We start from the raw sequence: 10939 nt of genomic DNA, 5'->3' as shown, positions 1-10939 counted from the left end.
TCTTGTTCGGTCGAGGTTTCTTTAGGAACCAGCAAATCTGACCCATCAACTTTTAGAATATTGCCTCATGGACATGGTAAGAAGTTAAACAACTATGAGTTGCTCTAGGAACTTTGATATCGTGCCTCTATATAGCTAATTTAACTATATTATCCCAGATTTCTTGGAAAACAGAGCTAGACAAAATGCTACTTTGTGTTTGGTAGTAATTTGAGTCCAGTAATTCAATCCCGGAGATGAAGGATTGTTTGAGAGGAAATTTTTAGATCTATATGTATTTCTGTACTGAAAATTTTGAGAAAGAATTGTTTTACATGGATGATGGATCCACTGACACTATGCTATTATGCAGAGTATTTAGTTTAGGAAAAAGGAAAAAAACAGAGTGATAAAGGAAAACAGAGTATATGATTTACATCTCTATTTTTGTGTTTTCTTGAACTTGTTGACTGATTTCAACATGAAAAGGTAATGTCGTAATGGTAGTTACTGGTCATAATTACTACTTTGCTCTGATAACAAGAGATTTAGAGCTTTCTGAAAATAGAGTATTTCATATACATCTCTTTTTTTGTAATGGTAACACACATACACTGATCAAGAAATCAATATTTTACTCTCCACTTTCCGACTTCTTATCACAAGGATTTTCTATGAGCAATTTCTGTCCAAATAAACTAATCACGGCTAATATGGAAGATTCTGTGAGCAATACTTAACCACAGTTTGCATTGTGGAAATATACTTATTTAGATTCCAGCAGTAGTATCAAACAGAGATACTTGGGTCCAATGTTTCCTGTTATCTATTAAGTTGTGGCTGTCTATTGCTGCGTCTCCTTTACGTTAAGCTTATTGACCACCATCACAAGACAAGTCAATATTAAGCGTCAACAAGCAGATACTATGCAATTTCCAAACGATTGTGATGCCGGCGAAGAAAGCAATTTTAATTTTCATCTTCTTCCATACATGATACCCTTTTTCGCTAATCACAGAGAAGAAAAATATGGAGGCACCTTGCAGTGTCAATGAAATATCTGTATTTTACTCTAAGCAAGCTTAATCTTATTCTGAGAAATCTGACAACTTCACAGTGCTTAATCTTATTCTGAGAAATCTGACAACTTCACAGAGTCATTCAGCTTTTTTGTGTTATAAACAAAAGTTCTCTTTGTTTTAATTGTTTTTACTAAGTGATCATCATAATTCCAATAACAACATTCCACTAAGAATCTCATGCAATTATTAAGTCAACACTTGAGTCATGTCAGTTAATGCCCAAAGTAGAGGATACTCTCTTCCTTCTTTCCACATCTGTCCTGTATGAACTTGTGGCTCTGTTTCACGGCTTAGTTAAGATATGAAATCCTTGGTTTAATCGTTCTGAGGAATTACTATAAATAGGGAATGATTTGCATACAAAGATAGTATTCTGAGATATCATATAAATATTTGCAGTGCATTTGTGCTTCTTATTCCAACATCTTCTTGATTACATTAATTAAGATGGAGTTGGGAATGTGGCTCAGACATGCTTATGCAATATCAATTGTGCTTCTTCTGCATATCAACGCTTCCTTATCCCTCGGCCACCACCGTGCTAACGTGACGGCAAGGTGCCTAGAGAGGGAGAGGGATGCATTGCTTGCTATCAAAGGAGACCTGGTGGATGAATACAACCTGCTCTCTTCGTGGGGAAGCGAAGCCAAAAAGCGAGACTGTTGCGGATGGGAAAGAGTCCACTGCGATCACCAGACCGGCCATGTTATTCAACTTCATCTGAATGAAGGACCGTGGGTGATCTCTTTGCAAGGTGAGTACCTTGAGTATATACAGACTGTGCAAAGTGAAATTAGTCCTAAAATCATTGAGTTGCAGCATTTGGAATATTTGGACCTCAGTAACAATTCCTTCACTGCCAGCCAAATTCCAGCACTCATTTGTTCTCTATCCAATTTAGGACACCTAGATCTCAGTTTCAATGACCTCTCTGGGAGCAAAATTCCGGAGCTCATTGGTAACTTGACCAATTTAAGGTATCTAGATCTGTCTGACACTCGCTTGAGTGGTGAAATTCCATATCATAAGCTTGGAAACCTTACTCATTTGCAGTATCTCAATCTCGGGTGGAATGACTTCACTCCTGTTGGAGGAAATCTCAATTGGCTTCCACATCTTTCTTCTTTAAAATACCTGGACTTGAGTTTCACCGATCTAAGTAAGGTTTCTGATTGGCTGGAAACAATAAACAAGCTCCCTGACCTAAGAAACTTGACCTTAATAGGATGTGATCTTCATCCTCCAATTCTTTCCACTCTTTCTCACATAAATTCTTCCAATTCTCTTGTAAGTGTTGAATTGTCTAAAAATCCTGCTGTCAGTTCTTCAATATTCAAATGGTTGTGCAACTACAATACCACCCTAGTTCATATTGACCTCTCTTCCACCCAATTAAGTGGTTTGATTCCCGATGCTTTCAAAAATATGAATTCACTTGCATATCTTGGCCTCCGTGATATCCAATTAAGTGATTTTACTGCTAATGCTTTTGCAAACATGAGCTCACTTGAAACTCTTGTCCTCTCTTACAACCAATTAAGGGGTTTGATTCCTTATGCTTTTGCAAACATGAGATCACTTGAAAATCTGTACCTCTCTAGCAACCAATTAAGTGGTTTGATTCCCGATGCTTTTGCAAACATGAGCTCACTTGTAACTCTTGACCTCTCTTCCAACCAATTAAGTGGTTTAATTCCCGATGCTTTTGCAAACATGAGCTCACTTGCATCTCTTGACCTCTCTTCCAACCAATTAAGTGGTTTGATTCCCGATGCTTTTGCAAACATGAGCTCACTTGCAACTCTTGACCTCTCTTCCAACCAATTAAGTGGTTTGATTCCCGATGCATTTGCAAACATGAGCTCACTTGTAACTCTTGACCTCTCTTCCAATCAATTAAGTGGTTTGATTCCTTATGCATTTGCAAACATGAGTTCACTTAAATATCTTTACCTCTATTCCAACCAATTAAGTGGTTTGATTCCCGATGCTTTTGCAAACATGAGCTCACTTGTAACTCTTGACCTCTCTTCCAACCAATTAAGTGGTTTGATTCCCGATGCTTTTGCAAACATGAGATCACTTGAAGCTCTTGTCCTCTCTTACAACCAATTAAGTGGTTTGATTCCTTATGCTTTTGCAAACATGAGCTCACTTGCAACTCTTGACCTCTCTTCCAACCAATTAAGTGGTTTGATTCCCGATGCTTTTGCAAACATGAGATCACTTGAAGCTCTTGTCCTCTCTTCCAACCAATTAAGTGGTTTGATTCCTTATGCTTTTGCAAACATGAGCTCACTTGCAACTCTTGACCTCTCTTCCAACCAATTAAGTGGTTTGATTCCCGATGCTTTTGCAAACATGAGATCACTTGAAACTCTTGTCCTCTCTTACAACCATTTAAGTGGTTTGATTCCTTATGCTTTTGCAAACATGAGCTCACTTGCAACTCTTCACCTCTCTTCCAACCAATTAAGTGGTTTGATTCCCGATGCTTTTGCAAACATGAGATCACTTGAAACTCTTGTCCTCTCTTACAACCAATTAAGTGGTTTGATTCCTTATGCTTTTGCAAACATGAGCTCACTTGTAACTCTTGACCTCTCTTCCAACCAATTAAGTGATTTGATTCCCGATGCTTTTGCAAACATGAGATCACTTAAATATCTTCACCTCTCTTCCAACCAATTAAGGGGTTTGATTCCCGATGCTTTTGCAAACATGAGCTCACTTGAAACTCTTGTCCTCTCTTACAACCAATTAAGTGGTTTGATTCCTTATGCTTTTGCAAACATGAGATCACTTGAAAATCTGTACCTCTCTAGCAACCAATTAAGTGGTTTGATTCCCGATGCTTTTGCAAACATGAGCTCACTTGTAACTCTTGACCTCTCTTCCAACCAATTAAGTGGTTTAATTCCCGATGCTTTTGCAAACATGAGCTCACTTGCATCTCTTGACCTCTCTTCCAACCAATTAAGTGGTTTGATTCCCGATGCTTTTGCAAACATGAGCTCACTTGCAACTCTTGACCTCTCTTCCAACCAATTAAGTGGTTTGATTCCCGATGCTTTTGCAAACATGAGCTCACTTGTAACTCTTGACCTCTCTTCCAATCAATTAAGTGGTTTGATTCCTTATGCTTTTGCAAACATGAGTTCACTTAAATATCTTTACCTCTATTCCAACCAATTAAGTGGTTTGATTCCGAATGCTTTCGCAAACATGAGGTCACTTAAATATCTTTACCTCTATTCCAACCAATTAAGTGGTTTGATTCCGAATGCTTTCGCAAACATGAGCTCACTTAAATATCTGTACCTCTTTTCCAACCAATTAAGTGGTTTGATTCCCGATGCTTTTGCAAACATGAGCTCACTTGTAACTCTTGACCTCTCTTCCAACCAATTAAGTGGTTTGATTCCCGATGCTTTTGCAAACATGAGATCACTTGAAACTCTTGTCCTCTCTTACAACCAATTAAGTGGTTTGATTCCTTATGCTTTTGCAAACATGAGCTCACTTGCAACTCTTCACCTCTCTTCCAACCAATTAAGTGGTTTGATTCCCGATGCTTTTGCAAACATGAGATCACTTGAAACTCTTGTCCTCTCTTACAACCAATTAAGTGGTTTGATTCCTTATGCTTTTGTAAACATGAGCTCACTTGCAACTCTTGACCTCTCTTCCAACCAATTAAGTGGTTTGATTCCTGATGCTTTTGCAAACATGAGATCACTTGAAACTCTTGACCTCTCTTACAACCAATTAAGTGGTTTGATTCCCGATGCTTTTGCAAACATGAGCTCACTTGAAACTCTTGACCTCTCTTCCAACCAATTAAGTGGTTTGATTCCCGATGCTTTTGCAAACATGAGATCACTTGAAGCTCTTGTCCTCTCTTCCAACCAATTAAGTGGTTTGATTCCTTATGCTTTTGCAAACATGAGCTCACTTGCAACTCTTGACCTCTCTTCCAACCAATTAAGTGGTTTGATTCCCGATGCTTTTGCAAACATGAGATCACTTGAAACTCTTGTCCTCTCTTACAACCATTTAAGTGGTTTGATTCCTTATGCTTTTGCAAACATGAGCTCACTTGCAACTCTTGACCTCTCTTCCAACCAATTAAGTGGTTTGATTCCCGATGCTTTTGCAAACATGAGATCACTTGAAACTCTTGTCCTCTCTTACAACCATTTAAGTGGTTTGATTCCTTATGCTTTTGCAAACATGAGCTCACTTGCAACTCTTGACCTCTCTTCCAACCAATTAAGTGGTTTGATTCCCGATGCTTTTGCAAACATGAGATCACTTGAAACTCTTGTCCTCTCTTCCAACCAATTAGGTGATTTGATTCCTTATGCTTTTGCAAACATGAGCTCACTTGCAACTCTTGACCTCTCTTCCAACCAATTAAGTGGTTTGATTCCCGATGCTTTTGCAAACATGAGATCACTTGAAACTCTTGTCCTCTCTTACAACCATTTAAGTGGTTTGATTCCTTATGCTTTTGGAAACATGAGCTCACTTGCAACTCTTGACCTCTCTTCCAACCAATTAAGTGGTTTGATTCCCGATGCTTTTGCAAACATGAGATCACTTGAAACTCTTGTCCTCTCTTCCAACCAATTAGGTGATTTGATTCCTTATGCTTTTGCAAACATGAGCTCACTTGCAACTCTTGACCTCTCTTCCAACCAATTAAGTGGTTTGATTCCCGATGCTTTTGCAAACATGAGCTCACTTGCAAATCTTGACCTTTGTAATAACCCACTTGAAGGAGGAATCCCTGCAGCATCCATTGGCCAGTTATGTAATTTGCGGACCTTGGCCATTTCAGACAGTAGGTTACATGGACAGTTCTCTGAATTTGTTCAAACATTGTCTATATGTACTCAAAACTCATTGGAGAGATTGAGTCTCTCTCATAATGATCTTGCTAGGTCATTGCCTAATCTTGCAAACTTCCAATCATTGAAGGAATTATATCTCTCTAAAAACCAGTTGAGTGGAATCATTCCTGATAGTATTGGAAAGTTGTCTTCTTTGATGACATTAGATCTCAAAGAAAATAGGTTAAGCGGAATGATACCGGAGAGTATTGGGCAAATGTCATTGTTGAGAGAGTTGTGTCTACAGGGAAACCAACTTAGCGGAATGATACCGGAAAGTATTGGGAAATTGTCAGCCTTGCAAACATTAGATCTCTCCGGTAATCGATTAAGTGGGAAAGTACCTGAAAGTATTGGACAATGCTCAAAACTGTCCAATATGAATCTTAGTAAGAATTCTTTGGAAGGGGTAATTTCGGAAGTTCATTTTTCAAAATTGTCTGCACTAGAGGCATTGGATTTATCGTATAACCCATTAGCTTTCAACATCAATTCTGATTGGGTTCCTCCTTTTCAATTGTATTCTTTAAGTTTGAAATCATGCAAGGTCGGGCGGTATTTCCCAAACTGGCTTCGAACTCAAAAAAGTCTTTCCAAAATTGATATTTCTTATGCTGGAATTTCAGATGTCCTTCCAAGTTGGTTCTTGAGTCTCTTTGGTAACACCCAGACAATAGATATCTCTCATAATCAAATTAGAGGAACATTTGAGAGTTCAACATTGAATGTTACATCATTGCCTGGAGTTGAAGTTCATTTCGGTTCCAATCAATTCGAAGGTTCAATACCGTCAATTTTATTTGCTGCTTCATATTTGGATCTCTCCGATAATAAGTTTTCAGATATGACAGCCTTGTGTGTTACTTCAGAGCTTCAAAGTTTGAAGTTTCTTGATCTCTCAGGCAATCATGTTTCAGGAGAAATTCCAGATTGTTGGAGGCATTTGGTCTCCCTAGAACTACTCGATTTGAGTAGCAATGCTTTTTCCGGGAAAATCCCGACCACTATAGGCACTTTGTTTCGAATGGAAACATTGAAATTAAGAAGCAACAAACTTGTAGGAGAATTGCCTTCATCCTTGAAGAATTGTAAGAGCTTAAAAGTGATTGATCTCGGAGACAATAAGCTTTCAGGATCAGTCCCTGAATGGTTGGGAGTTAGTTTTCCAAATTTGGTGATACTGATGCTCCAATCTAATCAGTTTAGAGGGAGCTTGCTGCCTTCACAATTATGTCATTTAACGCACATTCAGATTTTGGATTTCTCTGTGAATGAAATCTCAGGAGCTATACCTAAATGCCTCAATAATATGACTTCTTTAACTCGAGAAGGAAATTCAAGTCTAACCATTAGACATTCTTTTCATCCATCTTATGCACAAGCACCTGGGATGGCGGCACCCCCATCGCCTACGGCGGAAGCACCTTACGTAAGTGTGTCTGATTATTATGAGGATGATGCAACCTTCATGTGGAAAGGAAGAATGCATGCATACAAAAGTACTTTGGGACTTGTCAAGAGAATTGATCTCTCAAGCAACAAAATAACTGGGGAAATTCCAAGTGAGATCACTCATCTTGTTGGTTTGGTTTCTTTGAACCTTTCAAGAAACCATCTAACAGGACATATTCCTTCACAGATTGGAAAGCTGAAGTTCTTAGATTCTCTTGATTTGTCAAGAAACCGGATAAATGGGAAGATTCCGACAAGTCTTGCTCGGATCGATCAACTTGCTTACTTGGACCTGTCATACAACAACTTATCTGGCGAAATTCCAACTGGTACTCAACTCCAAGACCCTTCCTCTTTTGCTGGAAATCTTAAATTGTGTGGATTTCCACTTGAAAAGATTTGTGATCCGGAAGGAAACGGTCGGCCAAATGTCTCGAGCAATGAAGAAGATCCAGATGAGCTCATCACGCTGGGTTTCTACATAAGTCTAGGAGTTGGATTTGCTGTTGGATTTTGGGGAGTCTCCGGGAGTTTGATATTCAAGAGGTCATGGAGATATGCATACTACAACTTCTTGAATGCTTCAAATGATTGGCTTTATGTGAAGGTTGCTTTGATCAGACGGCAATTAAGTGATGTGCTTCATACATAATCATAAACGGTAATCTCTCTCTGTCATGTATTTGTTCATCTAAAATGACAATATGATTGTCAATTAGTTCTTACTAACTAATGTTTGTCTAATTCTGTTTTACAGCGTCAGCATCTTCTGAGACAAGTACGATGGACAATTGTACAAGTTTCCCAGCAGTGAAGGAGTGTTTATGGAAGTACTAGTCTCTTGGTTAATGGTGTTTTTCTTTCTTAATTTTTTTTTCTCTTTTGTCCATGTTGTTTGTGTTGCATTACTGATGTTTTTATCTTGTATTATATTTCACTTGAGGAATTCAGTTTACCGTCCCTCATTGTATTCTCCAAGTTTTCAATAATAAATTGTACCTCTCCGCCTGTACCATTGAGGTTTAAGGTGAAGTACCAGAAATTTTGTTTTACTAAATGATTTGTACTGTTATTGTAAAAACTTGTTCAAGAACTTCTCTAGTAAACTGTTTGCCTAGCATATAACTATTCTAGCTAGTTCTATTTTAGACATCTCTGCTGCATATAATAACAACATAAATAACTACAAAAAACCTGCAGATAAGATGCAATGTGCCATATTGGGGAAATTACTTGACTTGCATTGCATCATTTAGAGCCTCCTGAGGCATCTCATCCATGAGATAAGACAAACTACGCCGGGCAAAAAATGTGGGAGAAACCATGTTTCCAACGTCAATGAACTGCTAGAAGTACCTATCAGTGGGATAACTCGTACAGATAATGCAGGATAATAACCCAGTTGATAACACCCTGTACTAAGCGGAATCCTAATTGGGTTTTGGGTCTTTCACCCTAGGGAGGCACAATCCCTACTTAATTACCTGCTCGAATCCACGAGCCCCAATCAGGTTTAGGGTCTTTCACCCAAGGGAGACACAATCCCTACTCAATTATATCCCAGGCCTAACCGGATTCAATCCATTAACTTGTTGCTTCAAAATCATAATGCTTTGGAAATCACTTATATATACAGAAATTGTTAATGCAAAAAGCAACTATAGTGTATAGATCTAAATATAGTTAGACAGAAAACATACCTGCAGTTGCAGAAGTAATGAGACTAAATTAACCCACGCATTAGATGAATCAAAAGAGACTTACCAGTAAATAAATGAGAACTTTTATGATCATACCTTTGAAGAACCTCCTCGTTTGTCACCTTGCGTTCATTCTTTGATGATATTAACAAAATTACATGGCTTGGTAATGACAACACATAATTAAATTTCAATTACATGTACAGGAAAACCTATAATTTGAACCTCATTTCTCAACAATATCTTTTACATCGCTAAACTACTTTTTTTGATAGCTAAGCATTAAAATGAAAACTGAAGAAAATTTATGATAAAATTCCAATATTTCAACTCTCAATCTATCAGCTAGAGACAGTCTACAAGATGCCTTGCCGATCTGAAACGAACCATATCATGTTTTCTTGGATCAAGTTACAGCCAATTGCATATCATGTTACGGCCAATTGCATGTACAGAAAATAAAATTTCTCAGGGACAATTATACAAAACAGATCAAATCACTTGCAACCCTCTTTGAGCATATCATATACATTACATCGATTAATGCATGGCACATAAATCTATTGAAATATTGCAAATAAACAAACTAATATGTACAATAGAAGACTAACAAGTAGAAGCATAGGCATAATGGCTTAAAATACGAAAGAGGTATTTTAAGTCATTATTCATAGAATGAGGAAATACATTTAGATGCTAACAAGTAGAAGCATAGCACCCATTTAGATGCTAAAGAGAACCCATTTAAATGAGGAAATACATATTCATAGAATGACTAAAAATATATATTTTGGCTCTGGAATCTCTCAAAGCCATATAAACTAAAAACCACGATGGACACTCACAACCAAAGAAAAAGCAACCAGCAAGATGATGCTCCAAGAAAGCAGGCTAGCAAAACAAAAACTTAAAAGAGTGTCTAACAAACCTATAGAAACTTACATATCTAACAGAGCATACCTACATATATGTTTGTTTCAATTGAACAGCATGCATAACAATAACCCCCTAGGCTGCTACTTTATCATTTCATTTTTCCCAAAAATATTTGTTGGGTGGTCATGGAAAATAAACAGTTAAATCCGACCCAAACTCCATAGAACGAGTATGGCACTTGACCCGGATTAATCAATCTAATAATAAAAATCAACATACACAAACATCCAAACGCATCTTGGTCCGAGGGGTTTACCTAAGCTCTGATACCATTTGTAACACCCCGACCCGGATTAATCAATCTAATATCAACCCATTTCTTTCTTAGTCGGAATCCAATAACCACAAGCGTCTCGCAGATCTTACCTTAGGAGAATCAAGAGTAGAGGCGATTGAGGAAGTCGGTAGAGTTTTCAAGATGACGAGAAGCTTCCCTTCTCATGGCTGTGACGGCATGATAATTGACTTCCTTAGTTGAAACTTATCCTCGTGCAATTTTGGTTGCTGGTAGAAGAAGATATAGAAGAGATTTTTTTTTCCAGAGGGTTCCAGAGAGATTCAGAGAGGTATTTATATAGTTCCGCATTTAACAGATTTTCAACGGTCCTGATCAAGAGATGAATAATTTTATGGTTTAGATTGCACCACAGATTTCTTTCTCCTCAATATAATTTTCATAAAAACTACAACTTCTAAATATCATAATAAATAGTTTTAAATTATCCAAAAATTCTCACCGTATATTATTAATGAGTTCACAAATTGAAGATTTGATCTCAAGAAAAATTTAGAAAAAAAAATAAAATATATATATATATATATATATATATGTACAGGGCCCTTCTAGTGAGGATCTCTTTTTTTGGTCTTTTATAGGGATAGACATTAGAATTAG

The 10939-nt window shown here is 37.5% G+C and overlaps 1 protein-coding gene and 1 long non-coding RNA gene across 2 annotated transcripts; one reads left to right on the top strand and one right to left on the bottom strand.

The window, feature by feature from the left end:
• The first annotated feature begins 1253 nt into the window (after nt 1–1253).
• LOC112181527 lies at nt 1254–8306 on the top strand. The gene is made up of 2 exons (XM_024319894.2): nt 1254–8069; nt 8166–8306. Exon 1 carries the CDS (start codon nt 1509–1511, stop codon nt 8058–8060), a length of 6552 nt encoding a protein of 2183 aa, XP_024175662.1. The 5' UTR covers nt 1254–1508; the 3' UTR covers nt 8061–8069; nt 8166–8306.
• A 201-nt stretch (nt 8307–8507) lies between these two features.
• LOC112181541 lies at nt 8508–10571 on the bottom strand. The gene is made up of 2 exons (XR_005808289.1): nt 10411–10571; nt 8508–9270 (listed from the first exon to the last, which is right to left on the bottom strand). It is a non-coding gene; the product is annotated as an uncharacterized LOC112181541 (long non-coding RNA).
• Nucleotides 10572–10939: the final 368 nt, after the last annotated feature.

The sequence above is a fragment of the Rosa chinensis genome, chromosome 1, assembly GCF_002994745.2.
Source record: "Rosa chinensis cultivar Old Blush chromosome 1, RchiOBHm-V2, whole genome shotgun sequence".
NCBI classification, from domain to species: Eukaryota; Viridiplantae; Streptophyta; class Magnoliopsida; order Rosales; family Rosaceae; genus Rosa; species Rosa chinensis.
The sequence above is the reverse complement of the archived record's forward strand: the minus strand, read 5'-3'. Positions and strand labels throughout refer to the sequence as shown.

Excerpts from the sequence above, each read along its gene's own strand:
- LOC112181527 (XM_024319894.2), top strand. The coding sequence starts at position 1,509 with ATGGAGTTGGGAATGTGGCTCAGACATGCTTATGCAATATCAATTGTG.